Below are 19,226 nucleotides of genomic sequence, written 5' to 3'. Positions count from 1 at the left end.
AAACACCACTCTTATTTATTGTCTCTTTGTTTTCCCACAGTGGACTCCACTTTTTCCACCACACAATCTCTCCTCTTCTTCAGTACTTCACAACAAAAAGTCCACAAAATACAAATACACCGAACACGAGAGCCTTGCTCTAGCCCCTCTCTTTCTCTCTCTCTCTTCAGACTAAATTAATTAGCTGAGAGGCTTAGCCATGCCCAAGTGCGTAGCGGGCGATGTTGGTCGAGCCCTGGCGTGCCGGGACTCACGAGCCGCGGAGCACCTGAAGTGGATATCAATTGTGGTGATATTCATAACCAGCGTCATAGGAATTTCCTTGCCAGTACTATTAGCCCGTTACTTCCAAGGCAAACCCCTTTACGACAAGGCGGTGCTACTAATCAAGTGCTTCGCGGCCGGTGTGATTCTCTCCACCTCATTGGTCCACGTCCTCCCTGACGCCTTTGACGCTCTCTCCGACTGCCAGGTGGCATCTCAACACCCCTGGAAGGACTACCCTTTCTCGGGATTGGTCACTTTGATTGGGGCTCTAACCGCTCTCTTGGTGGACATCACCGCCTCGTCACACATGGAGCACGGTCACGGTCACGGTCCCAGTGAGAGCTACGTTCCTGTGGGGACACATGATCGGGAAAATGAAAAGAAATTGTATGGGGGCGAGTTGAGAAATGAATCGGTGGAGATGGTGGTGCAGGTGGTGAATGAGCAGGAGCGAGTCGATGAGGTGGTGAAGCTGAAGCAGAGACTGGTGTCGCAGGTGTTGGAGATTGGGATTATATTTCACTCGGTCATAATTGGAGTTACCATGGGGATGTCTCAGAATCAGTGTACAATTAAGCCTCTTGTTGCTGCTTTGGCCTTTCATCAGATCTTTGAAGGCATGGGTCTTGGTGGTTGCATTGCTCAGGTAATACCCAAATCCCTAATTCTAATAACTTTGAAAGCTCAAATATATATTAGATTGCTTCCAGCCCAAAAAAAAACTGATTAGATTGCATTAGAGACGGGATTTTTTCTTTTTCCATTAAAAAGTATTTTAAAATATTTAATAAATTAATTTACTAAGGTATTTGTTAACTTTTTTTTTTTTCTAATTAATTTGTTATTATTAAGTCTGACACAAAAAATTATGATTATTTATAGTGATCTTAGTATCTCTAGCGATTTGTGATTGAGTTTGTGTCTGTATTGGGAACCATTTATTTAGTTTTTTATTGAAAATATGCTAAATAATACTTTGTATTTTGAAAAAAATGAAAAGAAAAAAAAGGGTAAGGAAAAATTAGTTTTTTAAAAAGCTAGATAAAAAGGATGATAGAAATTGAATCACATCCTAGTGTAGTACAAAGGAGTGTGAGTGTGAGTGGTAATTGTGCATTTAGGGGTAGGAGTTGATGTCACTATGTCAGGTCAGGGCAAAAGCTGTTCTGGTATTTTAATAGATTTGGGGAGGAAAAAGAAAAGGTTAGCAGGACATTGTGAAATACAAATATGTCACTGATGGTCACGGATTTTGTCTTGGCGTCGGTAAATACCTAATGGAAACCTTTTTGTTTTTTCTTTGGCAAAAATGCAAAATTGACATTGTTTTTCATTTCAGTTCTCTAACTTTCAATTTTCTCAATTCAATCATCTAACTTTCAATTTTTGTCAATTCAAGACTCCATTACAACTCAACTAGTGCTGCCATTAGATATGCTTGAAACGACGCCGTTTTGCTTTTCTTTTTCTTTTTTTTCTTTTTTAATTCAAAATTAAAAAATAAGAAAAATCTGGGGAAAAAAAAAAAAAAGAATTGAGGCAGCAGGCATTTCAGTCACACTAGTGTACTATCTGACCACATCTTTAGACTTTGGACTGACAAAGAAGAAAGCATCAACAATCCCGGCCTCGCTCATCCACAATGTGTCGATTCTAGACCTATCCGATAGTAATGAGATCTCGGAATCCGCGTCCCAACCGGCCGTCAACACATTGATCTGCATCTCCGCCGCATTTAGCCAAAGAATCCAGAAGTTTCGTGAGACTTGCCATGCGAGATCATGAAGGGAATCGAGCCGTAGAGGCCGAAAGGAGCCTCGTGTACGTATTCAAATCCGATTCAGTCTAGTGAGAAGACTTCAATCACCTTCAAAACTGATTCAGTCACCTTCAAAACCGATTCAATCACCTTCATCTCAGAAAACTAATTCAGTCTCTCTCTCTCTCAATCCGACTCAGCCTCTCTCTCAAACGGACTCAATCTCTCTCTCTTAAACCACCGACCCCCTCTCTCTCTCAAATCCGACCCAGCCTCTCTTCCTTTTCCCCAAATTCTCTACATTAGGGATTTGGGTCTCTCAAAATTTCTCTGTTTTGATTTACATTAGGGATTTGTTTTGTTTCTTTTCTTTTGTTTTGATTAAAGGGAGTCGTTCCCCTTAATGGTTTTTTTTTTTTAGACTTCTCTTATTTTCTTTTAATTTTGAATTAAAAAAATAAAGAGCAAAATGGCATTGTTTCAAGCATATCTAACGTAAGCACTAACTGAGTTGTAACGGAGCCTTGAATTGACAAAAATTGAAAGTTAGAGGACTGAATTGACAAAACTGAAAGTTAGAAATTTGAAATGAAAAACAGTGAAAGTTAGAGGGTCAGTTTTGTATTTTTTTTTTTTCCTTTTTTTTAAGTAAAAAGTAATACTTATTAAAATACACACAAAAATAGTAATATTAGTGTTTTAAATCGGGTTTATAATACATTATTTAACCAAAATATAACTACAAAAGGGTCTATCCTTTGTAATTGTAGACTAGGGTTATAAACAGCGGACACTAGACACACACAACCAATGTAAGATAAATACACTTTCTTTTTTTGGAGTAAACAATAAAACTTATTAGAATACACACGAAAATAGTAATATTAGTGTTTTAAACCGGATTTATAATACATTGTTTAACCCGAGTACAACTACAAAGGCTACGGAAATTTCACTTTCATTGTAAGAATGTGTGATTGGGGATTTAGAATCCATTGGCTAAAATAAAAATAATTTAGAATTGTATTATCGACGGCATGGACTTTCTGGTGGATAGAATAGTCAATGTATTGACGTAAATTACAACGAAAACTCCGCACATAGATACGTGTTTGATTAAATTTTCTGAATATTGACAAGGACCCCGAGGGAACATTTTAAATGGCAAGACATGTAGGACCCATCTTTTGAGTTTATGACACTAGATTATCAGTAAATTGCCTAACAGAGTGGTTGATGGTTCCTTTCGTAGAAAAAAAGAATTGGTCCCCCCTTTTTTTTTGTCTTTATATTGAAAAAAATTAGAGAGGAAATGAAGTCTGAATGATTCAAAGTCTACCTTAGAATAAATATTTTAAGGGTTGAAATGATTTAGATACTTTAGTAAACATTTTTTTTTTTTTTTTTTGAGGAAGATAATAAACAATTATATTGATCCCTTGTTTGTGAGAAATTATTCTGTATACTATATTTGGTATACTTTAAAGTTTAAACATTTATATTGATCCTTGCTTGTGAGAAATTCTTCCGTATATTTGGTATATTATGTCTGCTTCTTTTTTCTTTTTCTTTTTTTGAAAGGATTATGTCTGCTTCTTAAATAAATGTCACATATGAAACTCTCTTTTTTTATTTAATAGGAGGGGGAATCGTGTGATACATAAACTACGTTGAATTATTACATTGTTTAGGGAATTAGTTTTCTTTAAGAAAATTAAACTAAATATCTTAGAGGAGCATTCCCAACCAGGGAATGCAAAAATTTTATTTAAAAAAAAAAAAAAAGCATTTTCCTCAAAACACCATTTTACCTATTTTACATTCTCACTTGATAATATATCCCACATCCCAATCTTGAATTTGGCACTCTATCACATTAAAATAATATATTTTCTACTCACACCAATGGTAGCAATTGAACCCAACGGCAAAATCAACCGCCACTTTTCCCCAAATCCCCCCACCACCACCCAACCCAACACCACCCCACCACAACCCATTAAACTTGATCATCCCATCACAAAACCCAAATCATACCCAAACCAAAATTCAAACCCATCACCACTACAAAAAGTAAACACCATCATGAAACCCATCAACCCAAAATCAAACACCATTGTGAAAACCCACCACCACCACCACCAGGCAAATCTAGTCTTTTACCCCAAAATCGAAAGAAAAAAAATCGACCTAACAACCACCGCCAAAATAATCGACCCAACCACCCACAAAAACCTAACGACTCACAATGCAACCCCATTGGCCCAACAACCACCACCAAATAAATTTGCAAACCCATATCCATTAAAACGCCGCCTCCATAATCTTGGTCTCAAATTCCCAATCGCATCGCTAGAAGCCCTACTTTTGCAAGTTGTAGAGCTTATCTCCTCTATATCTGTGTAATCGAGTGAAAGAGGAAGAGAGAGAGGCGAATAAAAAAATGCTAGAAATGTTTAGAACACTAGCATTGGAGGTGTAAACACCCCCTAGTTGCTATTTTACAACCCGAGCCACCCAAAACCCACTCCATCCGAGTTTTTAAACTTAAAAAAATTTGCAACCTATGCAACTTTACTATTCATAGGTTATAAAAATAAATATATTATTTTAATCTTGTAGTTGTGTGTGAAGAGAAAAAGTGAGTGGGAGGAAAAAGAGAGAGAATAGTACTTTATATTATTTTAGTAGGTAGTTTATACTATTTTGTTGGGTTGTATGTAAAAATAAAAACTGAGATGTAGGTTGTAAAATAAGTTGGTAAAATAGATAAAGTAATGTTTGAGGATGTAAAATAGTTTTTTTTTTATTATTATTATTATAATCCTCGGATGCTAATGCTCTTAGAGCTCCAATAGTTGAGTGTTACTTTTAGAGTTTACGGTAGCAAGTTGTAAAATTAATGTTTTCACTTTTGAGTGACTAAACGGGCCCTCTTCTACCAAACGGGCCCATTTGGTAGAGGAGTTTGAGAAATATTTTTTGAGTGTTTTTTATATTCGTATGGGTGAAAAAGTGTGTTGAAATATGTGTAAAAAATATTTAAAATATGAAAATGTGTATTTGAACCACACAACCAAACAGGGCCTAAGAAATATGGGAAAAGTTAACGGATGCCCCTAAGGACATTGGTTTCTCAAATATTTTTAGAAATTTTTTTATGGGGAAAGAAAAAATGAATTAATTTTTTTTATGGCTTTTTATATTTTTCATGAAAGTGTTGTTAAAATTTTCTTAAAATAGTTTATTAATAACTGTCCTAAGGGCACCTATTAACTGGAACCGCAGAACTAAGAAATATTTAGAAGACAACAAACAATTATTATTGAGGACAACTAGTTACGCAAATAATTTATTGATCATATACATATTATATTAGCGATCTGATGCTATATGGTGAAAATTACAGGCAGGATTTAGCTTTGGAACAACGGCCTACATGTGTTTCATGTTCGCGGTGACAACACCCATGGGGATAGTATTGGGAATGATTTTATTCTCTGTGACCGGTTACGATGACAGTAGCCCTAAGGCCTTGATCATGGAGGGCTTGTTGGGGTCTTTCTCTTCGGGTATACTCATATACATGGGTCTAGTGGATCTCATTGCTGCTGATTTCTTCCACAACAAGATGATGACTTCCAATTTATGGTTGAAAAAGGCATCTTATATAGCATTAATTCTTGGCTCTACTTCGATGTCTATCCTTGCGCTTTGGGCTTGAGCCTTGAAATTCTGTAATTTTTTTTAGTAAGCATAGAAAAAGTCATATGGGTTCCATGATAGACAATATACATTTCAAAACCACTGGTAGCATGTTGGAGTCTCGGGAACAAACATATAAGGGAAAGTAGATAGTCAAATTATCATTCAAACAAGTGGTGGTGTTGACAATGAGAAATTGCTTAACTTTTCCCTATCTTCGGTTGTAATTAGACATGCAATGACAATTGGTTACATGTTAATTACATAATTATATTATATAGATATAACCCACTGAAGTGGAAATTCCCTTTTCGAGTTGGTAGCCAGAGCAGGCAAAGCACATTCTTATGAAACCTCTCCACAGATTTTAGGAAGGTTGGAGCCCAAAAAAAAAAAAACTGATTTTAGGAAGGTATTGATTTGAGTAATATACGTCAACAATTTCGTCATGTTCGCATTTATAATTTTGATTGGGAAGAAGATGACAATTCATTTGGTTCTCTCTTCTCATAAGTTTGACAATAATTTGTCACGTTAACCATCACCAGTTGCATTGCAAAGTGTCTCAGATGTAAATACCAAATGGGTTAACATTAATTGGCAACGAAAGCATCCCAGGCCAAATAATGCTTTATCTAAAGTTGTTTTAATATTGGCTTTTTATCATTCTTCCGGTCTCTGCCATCTTTGTCATCTCCAACATCTATTTTTTATTTATTTATTTATAAAATGTAATCTCCAATCTCTAACATTAAGTGGAAGTGCACAAACATGCATCATTGCATCAGACATGATAAAAGTCGAAAAAGAATGGCTAAAGCTTTGTGGAGGGTGAGTTGGACTGTGTCTTTAAGAATCATATATTAAAGTCTTGATTCAATTAATAGCCTTTTCTCCCTAGGGGCAAGGAGTGTTCAAACTTTAAAAAATTGTTGATACATATACAAAATCCACTAGTGGAATTTTTATTATTATTATTTTTTATCCCATTCAATTCATGGTATAATTCGAAGGATAGTCTCAAAGTCCATATCTATGATTCAGTTCTCCATTATATCAATTAGTGTGTGTCGGGGACTTTTTTGCAACAATGGCCAAAAATACAAGATTAGCCCAAATCTCCCCTTAGGTTCTTTAGAAATGTTTATTTGTAGAGAGTCAAGCTCAAAATTCTAAATGTATAATGAACAAAAGGTTACTGGTGCTTTAATAAAAGAGAAATCAAAATGTCATAACTGAAATACAAGAAAATGTAGAAAAGTACATAGGTCTGAAACTTCAACCCATAGTCAACGAGAAGAGGAAATTGAAAGAGGTTGTGACGAAGAGAGGAAAGGTTCCCTTGTACCCATATTTTCACCCCCAACGTTCAGAATTGTGAGAATGTTAGTTGATTAAATGAGCTTTTGTTCTAAAGTTTTAGCTCTATGGTTAAAATGTGGATTTTGGTTTTTTAGCTGAAGAGAGACTCTTGTATTGAGCTTTAGGTGTTTCTCTTAGGAGAAAACCTCATTCCCTTTGTATTGAGCTAAAGGGTGAGTTTTATAACAGCATTTAGGTGTCCTTAATGACTGGTTTTTAGGTTAAAGGATGAGGCTATAGACCTCCAAGATGCTAAGTTGATGTTTGATTCAGACTTGCTTTAGTTGGGTAAAAAAGTTACTTTGTTTTATGAATAATATGGAAAAGATTTGACTAAACCCTTATTGGCTCCCCCTTTTAAGTTGTTTTAGACCATTAGGGGGCTTACTGAATGAGAGCTAGTAGCTGAAGTTGGCCAATGAAAGCCAACCATTTTTAACGAAAAAAAAAGAGTTCAGACAGAAACTTTGGACCATAGTCAGTCAAAGCATAAAAGCTGTTTTGGAGTGAGAATTTTAGGTACAAGACCTCCTCTATGAGCCTGAGGTGCTACCAGTGTCTTTCGCCCACTTGGTAGCACACATGGGCTAGGCTCATGTAAAAGGTCCGAAAAAAACTGACCTATACCCTTCAAACCACACTTCCTCAATTTCCCCAATAAGTCGCATGGGCTTGGATCATGCTTAAAATAATAAAATAAAACATAATACATGAATTGGGCTTGTAAAAAAATGTGTCACGAAAATGGGTATCAACATTAGGCCCCCAAGCACATGTGGCACTTGCGGCATGTATGTGAGTAGTTGATATTTCTTATTGCTTGTAAATGTCACAGATTTGGGAATTAATTTTTCCCAACTGTTTTTTTTTAAGAAGATACTGGTCGATGAAGCCCATTTGTAGAGATGTCGTGGCCATGAGTCCAAGAAAGTCAAGTTGTAACCAAGTAATAGGTCCAACATGAAATGTTCCTTGATTTTTATATCCACATGTAGCTTTAGAATTTTTTTTTTTTTTTTTCTTCATTAGTCTTTATTTTCATACTTGCAATGGTAACTTTAGCATTTACCATAGGAACTTTCACTTCCTTAACACCTTGGTGACTTTGGCTTTCCTCCTTTGTATCCTTTGACTTTGATACTACATAAGTGGCTTTAGCATTTCTTCTTTTAAAGCGTTGGACTTTCACGCTACTTATACTTGCTTAAGTTTTGCATCAGGTAACTTTTCTTTCATTTAGGATTTAGCCAACACATCATTTGCTTCTTCCTTGTCTCTTTTCTTCTCATTTTTAGTGGCCTTCACGCCACTTTGCTTCAATAGGCCCTTTTTTTTTCTTTTTTCTTATTTTGATTCATGCCACTTTGCCTCCCTAGCAATACAGCTTTCATATTTTCTTCTATTCTTTGTTATTTTCTTCAAGAGCTATGAATAATTGCTTTAACCCACATTTGGCAATGAGATGATGGTAGTGAAACAAAAGAGATCTTTTTTGGTGGGAAGAATAAATTTGAAGAGCTTAGTACCTATGAAGCAAGGAAACTTTGTCGACGTCGACCAAAGAAGGTCCACGACAACCTGCTTCCCATGGCCATGAGCTTGTTGGTACCAATGGAGGTAAAGCGGTGCCTACAACAAAGAGAAAATAACCTTCTGTGTGGGTGCTTTTTGGACAATGCCCAGGCCCAAGTAGAAATAAGGACCCAGGGCCCTTTACTTGTTGTTTTAAGGGACTGGGCTTGGTTCACCGCAGCTAAATAGGCTGATTACGAACCAGATGGTGCATAGAACACGAATCCTACAACATATACATGCTAGCAAACAAGAAATATATGCATTGAACAATAAGAAACAGTAAAGGGGCAATGAGGTAAAGAAAGACACAAAATAGAAAGTTAAGGGTCCTTAAGACAGTGTAAAATATTTCATTACTTTCTTAATTGTGTAATACATTATGCTCACTAGAACGTGTTATAAGGTCCAAATAAGTTCAAAAATTGCAGACTTAGATGACTCTTCAAGCCTCTAAGACTTGCAAAGTTTGAATCCCTTTAAATCTAAATGTGTTCTCTAGTGGCTGTTTAAGAATACCATGCGATATGTTCCTCTCTTTTCTTTCTTTTTTGAATTCTAACAGAGTTTTCTCAATGATTCTGCTCTAATTCATTGTTGTTGAATGCCCTTCACTGATAGTTGCTACCCCTTTTTATAGTGTCATCCTAGGGTTCCCGAGGTACCACCGATTCCCCCCATTTGCTCCCTTGGGTACCAGAACCAATGTTGTACTAGCAACATTGGTGGTTGGTCCCTTTCTCATTTCTCATAATTTTCTTCTTTTGATATTTCTTCCCCAAAAGTCTCTTGCTGACTTTCCATTCTGGGGTGTCCTTAGAGAGCTGACCTTTGGTCCTTCTTCCTTTAAGGCTTCTAAACCTCACATTTTCAGACTCAGCTTTTGGCTGCCTTTCCCTTTGTCATTTTTCCCAAGTAAGCTAATTCCTTCTTGCTAGGTTGAAAGTTTCCCAACCACTTCCCTTCATGGTTCTTCTTTCTGGATTCCCCTAGGTACCAACCCCTTGTTCATGAATTGTTGGTTCCCAAGCATTCTTATTCCTTTATGCATTATTGGGTGGCTGATAGGGACATATCTGTTCTCGTTCCTTGTGTTTCTTGGCACCCTCTTTGAACTGTCTTAATCCAACCCTGGCTTTGCTGCACGTCCCGAGGATCCTGAGCTCCTAGCAGTACCCAAGTATCTCGACCCAGTTCTTACCACTGGGCTCCCTAGAGATTTTCTGACCTTTGCAGGCTAGGTTTTTCTTCTTCCCTTTGTTTCATGAGTTCTAAGGCTTACCCATTTGTGGGTTTGGGTTCCTTCTTAAAACCCTTAATGGATTTGGGCCTACCATCTTTTTTTCTTTATTGCAAGCTCAAGTATTTTATTTTTTATGGAGTTCAATTCTCTATGCCATTTTGGGCCTTCGTGCAACATTGTGACTTTTTAGACCTTAACACCTTCTTTGCTAAGGAGCAAGGTTACGTTGTAGGAATATGCTGCTGATCTTGGCAATAAATTTCTGAACCCGTTTTTTTTAGCATATTAGATAAAGGCAAATGTGTCGCTGACCTTGGTGAGTTGATTTGTTCATTGTGGCTATCTCTTGGTTGTGCTTGCTAATATGTTGGACATATTATTCAATTAAATTTGTAGAATGGCTTAATGATAGTCCCATTGCGTTGATTCATGAGGTTGAGCCTTTTTTTTTTTTTTCAATTAAAGCCAAAAGCTCATGTTGAAGCCAATTTTCATTGATTCTGATAGTTGCAAGGCATGGAACTTAGTTTGCAATGCGGCTATGCTTGACTTTGAATTGGCTATCGTGTTGGAAGTAGAATGAGTCAATAACTAACTATAATTTTGACTTGGGCACATAGGGGAAAATAATGATGAATGAGAGGTCATCTTGAACCTTTATACAAATTGGACCACGGGGATGCTTCAATATTTGAGTTGCTTGATTATTGGTAATCTTGGTGAGATTATGTTTACCAAGATTAGTTTTGACAAATCCACAACAATGAGCGATGAGCGATATTACTAGCTACCTTGGGATAGCGTATTTGAGGTAGAATGGAGTGAAGATATCACTTGCCGATGTAGTATAGAGATAAGGCATAGCCATTACGTGGGCATGGCAACCCCCTGTATCGTGTCCCTGTGAGTTGTGACAAATGCAAGCAGAAGATAAGGCCACAAGTTGTTGCTTTGTGCTTGTTGTAATGATGAGGAAATAGTTGGTTGAGACCATTGGGATGGGCGGTAACATTAAGACACTTGAAGGTGTTATTGATTGTGTAGCGTTGAAGCCAAAGTTGCCAATGACTATATATAGGAGGGGCGCTCTCAACGGCTTTCCCTTTCCTAGCTCCAAGCAGTATGCATTAAGACGTGACATCTTTAAGACCAAAGAAGGATGTCGAGTGTTGGAGAAGCATAGGCTTACTCATATGCAAGAAATTTCATGTTTGGAGTATTATCATTGCTTGTTTGGCCGCTTGATAATTGTAAAGCATCAAGTGTTGAGACCATTGAGTAAAGAATGTGTTCCATAGCTTTGTTACTAGAGAGTGTTGGTGTCGAGATTGATGATTTCATAGAGCGTCTATTGTTTAATCATGGTACTGTTCATCCGGTACAAAGATGCTTATGTTTGTGGCAATGTTACAACCACTATTCCTTCTATGCAATTGTCGATGCACAAACAGCAATTCCGTTTGTTTGAGAATGAAGCCGCAATTTCTCTGGCAAGTTAAAATTTGTTGTGGCGAGTCAAAACTCACTGCTAAGCCCTTTTCATGCCAATAGGGATTGTTGAGTGTGTTGTAGCATGGTTTCTTGTAAGATGACTTAGGCGTAGACAATCATGATGCCGTCGTTGGCACTTTCATTCCCGAGGCCAATCCCATTGCCAATGTATCATTTTCAAAGGTTGAAGCCTCTGCGAACAACAATTTAGAGCTACAATAGATGGTACCATGGCAGTCGTTAGTAACTTTGAACCATTTTGGTCTATCTCTCACTTGTGGCTTTGAAGTAAAGAAGAGAGTGACTGCAAACCAATGTCTCAAAGATGGTGATGTTGGATGGGGACTACGACATTACTTCAACTTTTTCCTTTGCCTCCTTTCTTGCTTTCCTTTTTTTTTATTTGATTGTCTTACATTGAGCCCCAAGTTTTGAAATTTCGAACTAGTTGAAGTGTGTAATATGGGCTGCTGCCTTGGAAGCAGTTTCTCTTGTATTTCACCCTTGTGGACAGCCCACTTACGTATAGAACAACTCCTATCTAGTTGTATTGGTACCACTTTGAGTTTGTACTGTCATGGTTAGTAGACACAATTTGCATTTTGTACAAAACAAACATATATGACATTTGGATGTAAATTTTGTATTTTGGAATGAAAAAATTATTTGTACCTCAAGGCTGTATATGGCTTATAATTTGTATATTGAGAATGACTTTGTACCTTTCTTTGATAGGCTATGAGTATGTTTTTGTTGTGAAAATAGCCCCTATACGGTTATGAATGCTTTGATATGTTGAGGAAAACTTGCTTGAAAAGACTATGCATACCTTGTAGTTGAGTAGCATACCTTTGATAGATTGTACACACTTAGTCTCTTGAGAATGGCTCATGCTTGATTAGATATATTGTGAATTTGATTTTGCCTTTGCAAGGGCAAGTTAGTAGACATGTTGTTTGGTTGTCATGTCTTTGCAAATAGGTTTTGGCTAAGCACACATCTCACTAGCTATGCACTATTTTTTAGTGCTCTATTGACGGGTAGGTTTGGTTTTGCAAACAGCGGCTCATATATATTGAGACTTGGCTCGCCGCTTGGTAGTCGACTTATTCTCGACATGTATTAGGTTGCTACTTTGTTAGTTTCAAGAAGTCCCCATATATGGGCTGCATTTTTTGCACATTGTAGGATATGGTGCACTTGTTTGTCACCATTTCATTGAGGTTGATTGCATTTTCACAGACACCGGCTTGAATAAAACTTGTATCACTGTCATCTTTTGAGGATATCACATTCTTGCATAAAACAACTTATAGAATGACAAGTTTGCTATTTTCTTGAGGAGTTTTATCCTTGCATATAGCGGATTACCATATGGCAATGGGGTAATAGTTCATTGACTTCCTTGCCACTTTACAAGGTTTATGCATCAGCTTTCTCATCCTTTTTTAGGGTTGGCTATGTCCTCGCATGTAGTGGATCACCATGCTTGAATTTTAAGATATTATATTGGCTTCCCTACCGCTTTGTAAGGCTTGCTGTTAAGAAAATATTGGTTTTTCCTACCTTGTTGAGGGTGTTGGATCCTCACAAGTAGGGGTCTTGCCACATATGAATGATATGACATCTTGTCAGCTTCTTAATCATTCGATAAGGCTTACCTTTGAGAACGTATTGACTTTCCTATCTTTTTGAGGACTAGTTATGCCTTCACAAGTAGGGGTATCGTCATAATGAAATGTCTCATTGGCTTCCTAACCATTTGATAGGGCTTACCATTGAGAGAGTATGTGTTTGGCTTTCCCTGCCTTATTGAGAGTATTTTCACCCTCAAATGTAGAGGTTTCATCTTAAGAGTAATTTATAGGCTTTCTCGCTACTTTGCAAGGTTTGCCATCAGGAGAAGGTATTGGTTTTCCCTACCTTGTTGAAGGCATTGCACCTTCGCATGTAGGGGTCTCACCATGCTTGGATAATATTATAGTTCATCGGCTTCCTAATGTTTCATAGGGCTTACCTCCAAAAATTGGTATGAGTGAGATATATTGTTGTCGCTTATGATTTTGTGCGAGATGCCAAGGTGACGAATGATATGCTCTTTGATGGAGTTGGCTATGGCACTCCCATTGCTTTCTTGAGTGGAATTGCTTCCGGCCACTTAATGAATTACTTAGTGGTAGTAAAGACCTGAATGTACCCGTTCAAGGGCGAATGGATAGGTCCAACGAGATCAAGCCCCAAGTGTGGAACACTTTAGGACACTCATGTCTTGAAGATTTATAAGATATACCAAGAGTCGTTGGTGGGATTTCTTCCTCCCTTAGTATTCTCCATATGACTCAAAAATAACTTCTGAAAATGGAGGTCCTCCAATATGCTATATAGAGGGCAGAATATGATTCCTCTTTGTCAAATATTTGTTATGCCGCAAATCGTGACTTCATACTTCGCTGACTTGACTTCTAATTTTGGGACAATGATAGGCTAAACATCGAAATGTCGGTATAGGGTTGTTTCATCCCCAGCAAAATAGGGGTTTTTTTTTTTTTTTTTCATGCTTCGATTAGCCTCTTTGTCGAAGATACATGGTACCGCAAATAGCGGATCCATACTTTACTTGCTTGGCTTCTAACTTTGAGATAATGATGGGTTAAGCAATAAAGACGTCGGTGTAGGGTTGTTGCATCCCTAGCACAACGATTTCTCTTGTTTGCCTTCATGCCGCTTATTCCAAGCTTCCACATTATACTAAGATTCCACTCGAAGATCTTTGGAATGGATTTCCATGAACTAGCATGTGATTTTTGAGCTTTTTGACTTCAATATCTAAAGCGAGGTCTAGCAAAGAATTCTTCAAAGATGCGCCCACAAACCCTTCTTATTAGTTGGCTTAGTTGCGGATTTCAATTACAAGAGTTGAGTGACAATAATAATTTTCTTGAGGATGGCAACATTGGCGCTTCCCTCTTCAAGCATAATCTTGAATTCAAGAATGATTAAGGCATTGGCATGGCTTGGAATGCATGCGCTTGTTGCGACTTGAGATATATGAACACGTCATGGCTTGGTGCGCACGGATCGTCCATGACTTTGGATGCGTGAGCTTGTCATGGCTTAGAGTGCATGAGCGTGTCACGGCTTTGGTGAGAAGGAATCGAGTCCGGCTTTCCCTCTTTATCGAATGGTCTGAGAAGGTTTCCATTTTGTCCCCTAGAGTAATTATGATTTGTATTAGTAAACGATAGTCATGGCTAAGCTTTAGCACAAACGACTTATAGAAAATATTTTGATTAAAAACTTGAAGGATTGAAATGGTTTAAGCGATATATAAAAAAGATGAATTAGAGAAGAGAATGCTTAAAGTCTTAGCTTAAACATTCTTTGAGGATAGTATATCGCTCGTATGACTTCAAGGCTTGGCATATGAAATGTCACTACTTCAAGACTTGGTGTATAGTATGTCGCTACCTCAAGGCTTAGTGTATGGAATATCTAGCGATTTGCGGTGGGCCATTTAGCTATGGCCTTTGGCTATTTGGTGAAGAATTCATTTAGCAATGACACCAAAAAATATTTAGCTGGGAAGGGTCACACACAGCGTCAACTATACTCATTCCAAAATGAGTTAATCACCCATAACAGCCCCCATATGCTTCAGCGCTAACCCCGACAACAAATACAGACTCAACAATAAAGGAGACATATGCTAAGGAGATGTTGACAATGAGTTTTGCTCAAAAACAAAACAAAGAAATTAAAAACAAAGAAAAAGGAAATTCTAACTAATCCACTTTCACTGGAATTTTCGATTGCATTTAGCGTATGCAACAAGCCTTTAAACCCCTAGCTTACACTAGTGGACAAGTTGTAGTCTCGTGAGGGTTTGCAGGGAATATACCACAAAATTCTGAGAATGAATTCTAAAATAAATAAAACAAAGAAAATCCAACATTTTTTTTTTCAATTGCGTTTTGCAAAGAGGATTAGTTCAAGTTCAAAAACACTACAAATGCTAAAGAAATTTCTCATGCCATCAAAACTCAATGTGAGTGAAAAGTGGTAGCCAACCCAAACATACTCTTAGTTTTAGAATAAACTTGACTCGAATCTCTGTTTGAAAGTATGTTTCAACTCAAATCTTTCCGGTGTTATCACTCAACAATTGAAATCACTCTGAAATGGGGTGTAACACTCTCAACAATATATGTGAGCGGAATAATGTAAGCAAAATCAAACACCTCACATATAAATCACATGAAAAACGCTTAATCAAGAAAGAACAAGTAGTCTCTTGAAAGGATGCCAAAAATATTCATACCACACCTTTTTCTTCTCAGTCATATCAATATCTGAACTATACAATCTTCAAGATCAAATAAGGACTTTATTAGGACGTAATGTAAGGTAAAAGCAAAGGGAATGAAATAAAAATGGGTGAAGGTAAATAATAAGAAGTGTTTTCAAGATTTGTCGGAATGTCAACTCTTTTTGGAATTTCCATTCAACAATTTTTTTTTTTTAACTCTTCTTCTTCAAAGCAGTACTTCTTCCTTACATTTCACTTCTCAAAATTTGATGAGAACCCTTTTTACTTTCTTCTTTTTGACACTTTTTTTTTTTTAATTTTTTTTTTTCTTCTTTGAATTCTCACACAAACCACCACATTGAAACAAACTGATCAAATTCCATCTTGAAACACTATGGATAAGGGATTTAAGAAAGAAAGGCTAATTAAAAGACTCAACGGGGTGACTAGCGATAATGTATCAAAAAAGAAAAATACATATATGGCTCAAAGTAGACAAAAATGGCCTAATCTCATCTCTCAAAGACTAGTATAGTTCATTCAACATCAATGACTTCAAAAGATTCAAGTGTGGCATAAAATCATTCTTTTTTTCTTGGCCAAAAGAAAAAACAATGAGACTACAACAAGAGAAATATGTTACGCACTTCCAAATGAATTTTAAGATTAGAAACAATAAATAACCCTCCAAAAATAATGATTGGCTCAAAACTCACAAGGGTTACAGTCTCCACATTGTTATCATCAAGATTTTCTAATCATTTTTATCCTTCAACAATAAGTTGTGTCTAGGCGGCTACATGCATGTGTAATGAATTGGGCATGAAAGCAATGAAATTCTTTAAGCAAGAGTAGTATAATGAACTCAAAACATAAACCTCAAGCTAGGCAAAAGAATTTTTGTTTTTTTTTTTTTAAATTTTTAACACAACTAAACAAAAAGAAAAGATAGAAATCTATATACATCCCCCCCAAACCTAAACCAAACATTGTCCACAATCTTAAAAATGATACTCTCAAATATATGTCTTGAATGAAAAGAGAGCAAAATATGAATATGCAACATGAGAAAATCAAGTAGAAACAAGGTAAGGAGAAGGAGGAGACGTACCTTGATCAAGCTGATTTTTATAAATTTTAATTTCTGTCAAATATCAGCTAGAACAAAAGAAAATAAAATGAAACAAGAAACTAAACACAAAGATTAATCTAAAATCAGAAAATAAACAAGATTTTTTTTTTTTGGCAAAAAGATTTAACACAACTGGAGATCAATCCTGATAAACAAGACCATCCAAACCTCAACAACACCATGGAGATAAATAATGCATATTATGAATGGACTAGTCCAATGAGATTGTAACTTACCTGGGTCAAAAACATGTTGGGAGGCTTTAGCAATCTCTTCCAAGTGAATTCTATGCATAACGACAAAGGGACTAATATTCTTAATATCAGCAATTTTCCAACCTGTAGCTTCCTTATGCTCTTGAAGTATACTTATCAATTGGTGTTCCCAAAAGTCATCCAACTTTAGTGGTTCTACAATAGATGGGAATGGGGATGAAGAAAGTGGGAAACGGACCACTTTTGGCTACCAGCTATCAATACTTAAGAGAGGAACATAATCCAACAATGCATTGACCTCCTCAATTGATTTTTCAGTATCCAAATTGCAATCAAAACGGGTTAAGCAAGCCTTTGGGGGATCCTCACAACTTGATTGTAGGAAAGTATCATGGACTAGGCTCCCAATCATGTTAACCTCACATATATCCTTATTGTCTAGTACTTGCTTACTTATGTCAAAAATATTAAGCTCAACAGTCATATTCCCAAAAGAAATCTTCATCACACCACTCCGACAATTGATCAAAGCATTGGATGTGGCTAAGAAAGGGCGACCCAAAATGACATGGATTTGTGTACTGGCATTTAGAGTAGGCTCAGTGTCTAACACAACAAAATCAACAGGAAAATAGAACACATCCACCTTAATCAGCACATCCTCAATAATACCTCTAGGGATTTTCACAGACCTATCAGCTAATTGAAGTGTCATGGTTGTGGGTTTCAACTCCCCCAAACCTAGCTGTAAGTATACTGAATATGGCATTAGGTTCACACTTGCCCCCAAATCTAGCAAAGCTCGCTCAATGAGATGATCCCCAATCCTGCATGAAATTGTAGGAGATCCAGGGTCTTTACATTTCACTGGATATTTATTCTAAATGATTGAACTAACTTGCTTTGTCAAAAATGCCTTTTTAGGGACATTTGTCTTTCTATTCATTGTCACAAGATCTTTTAGAAACTTAGTATAAGCAGGAACTTGCTGAATTGCATCAAGAAATGGAATATTAATTTGCACTTGCTTAAAAACCTCTAAAATATCTCCAAATTGTGCACTTTTCTGAGGACTGATTAAACTTTGAAGGAATGGAGCTTTAGGAACAAACCTCCTATCAAGGGGAGAACTAAGATCCTAAATTGGAATTGAGGTTGAGTTGCCCTTCTTTTCTCTATGATCATCCTGTGAACTATGAGTTCCCTTTTCCTTTAACACAATATTTTCATCATCCTCCACTTCTGGCATTTTCACTTGATTATCAACTTGCTTACCAGACCTAAGGGTAGTAATAGACTGAACAGATTCATGTGCATGAGTAGAACTAGAAGAACCATTAATTGCATACTGCCCTTTTGGGTTAGGTATAGGTTGACTAGGAAACTTTCCTTTTTCCCTCTCTCCAACTTGGGTTGCTAACTGGCCAACTTGATTTTCCAACTTCGAAATAGCTTGAGTATTCAAATGTGTGGAACTTTTTATCTCTTGAATGGCTTGGCTAGTTGATTGCATGAAAGTTTTGAGAGACTTCTCCAAAGATGATTGTGGTCTTGGTGGTGCCATAAACTGAGGAGTTGATTGAGGAATGGGAGGAAATGCTTGAGTAGGTGGACAAAATTGACTTTGTTGATGCACTTGTTGTCCATATATATTTGTGGGGGAATGGTTCTACCTCCAAGAGAGATTAGGATGATTTTGCCAATTTGGATTGTATGTCTCCAAAAATGGACTAGCAAGTGGTTTTCCATAATTATTTAGTACATTTGCTTGCTCAGTATAAAAATCAGGGTAACCAGATATGGAGGGACACATTTGTGTTGTATGCATAGGACTTGCACAAATAAAGCATGTTTCACTCTGAACTTTATTGACAGAATTCATCCCTCTACCTAAAGCTAAAGCTTCAACCTTACGAGTGAGATTTTCCAACCTAACTTTTATGTCTAAATCTTCACTGACTTCATACAATCCTCCTTTCTTAATTGTAGGGGCAGATCTCTCTCTACAATTGGAAAAATCCCATTATTGTGAGCTTTCTGATAGATTCTCAAGAAATTTGTATGCCTCATCATCCCTAAGACTCAAAATTCCACCACCATTCATGGACTCAATCATGTTACGATTTGTTTGAGTCAAACCATTATAAAAATATTGTACTAGTCTCCATGTTTCA

General features: G+C 36.8%; 1 protein-coding gene across 1 annotated transcript; it reads left to right on the top strand.

The window, feature by feature from the left end:
• On the top strand, window positions 1-6,043 carry LOC126689198 (zinc transporter 6, chloroplastic). The gene is made up of 2 exons (XM_050384285.1): window positions 1-913; window positions 5,436-6,043. Exons 1-2 carry the CDS (start codon window positions 200-202, stop codon window positions 5,748-5,750), a joined length of 1,029 nt encoding a protein of 342 aa, XP_050240242.1. The 5' UTR covers window positions 1-199; the 3' UTR covers window positions 5,751-6,043.
• Window positions 6,044-19,226: the final 13,183 nt, after the last annotated feature.

Source organism: Quercus robur, chromosome 1 (assembly GCF_932294415.1).
Source record: "Quercus robur chromosome 1, dhQueRobu3.1, whole genome shotgun sequence".
Lineage (NCBI taxonomy): Eukaryota > Viridiplantae > Streptophyta > Magnoliopsida > Fagales > Fagaceae > Quercus > Quercus robur.
Note: the sequence above shows the minus strand (reverse complement) of the source record. Positions and strands in the feature narration are given on the sequence as shown.

Bases quoted from the DNA above. Each gene is read 5' to 3' on its own strand.
- LOC126689198 (XM_050384285.1), top strand. From the start codon at position 200: ATGCCCAAGTGCGTAGCGGGCGATGTTGGTCGAGCCCTGGCGTGCCGG. The intron at 914-5,435 runs GTAATACCCAAA...TGAAAATTACAG, and splicing joins TTGGTGGTTGCATTGCTCAG to GCAGGATTTAGCTTTGGAAC.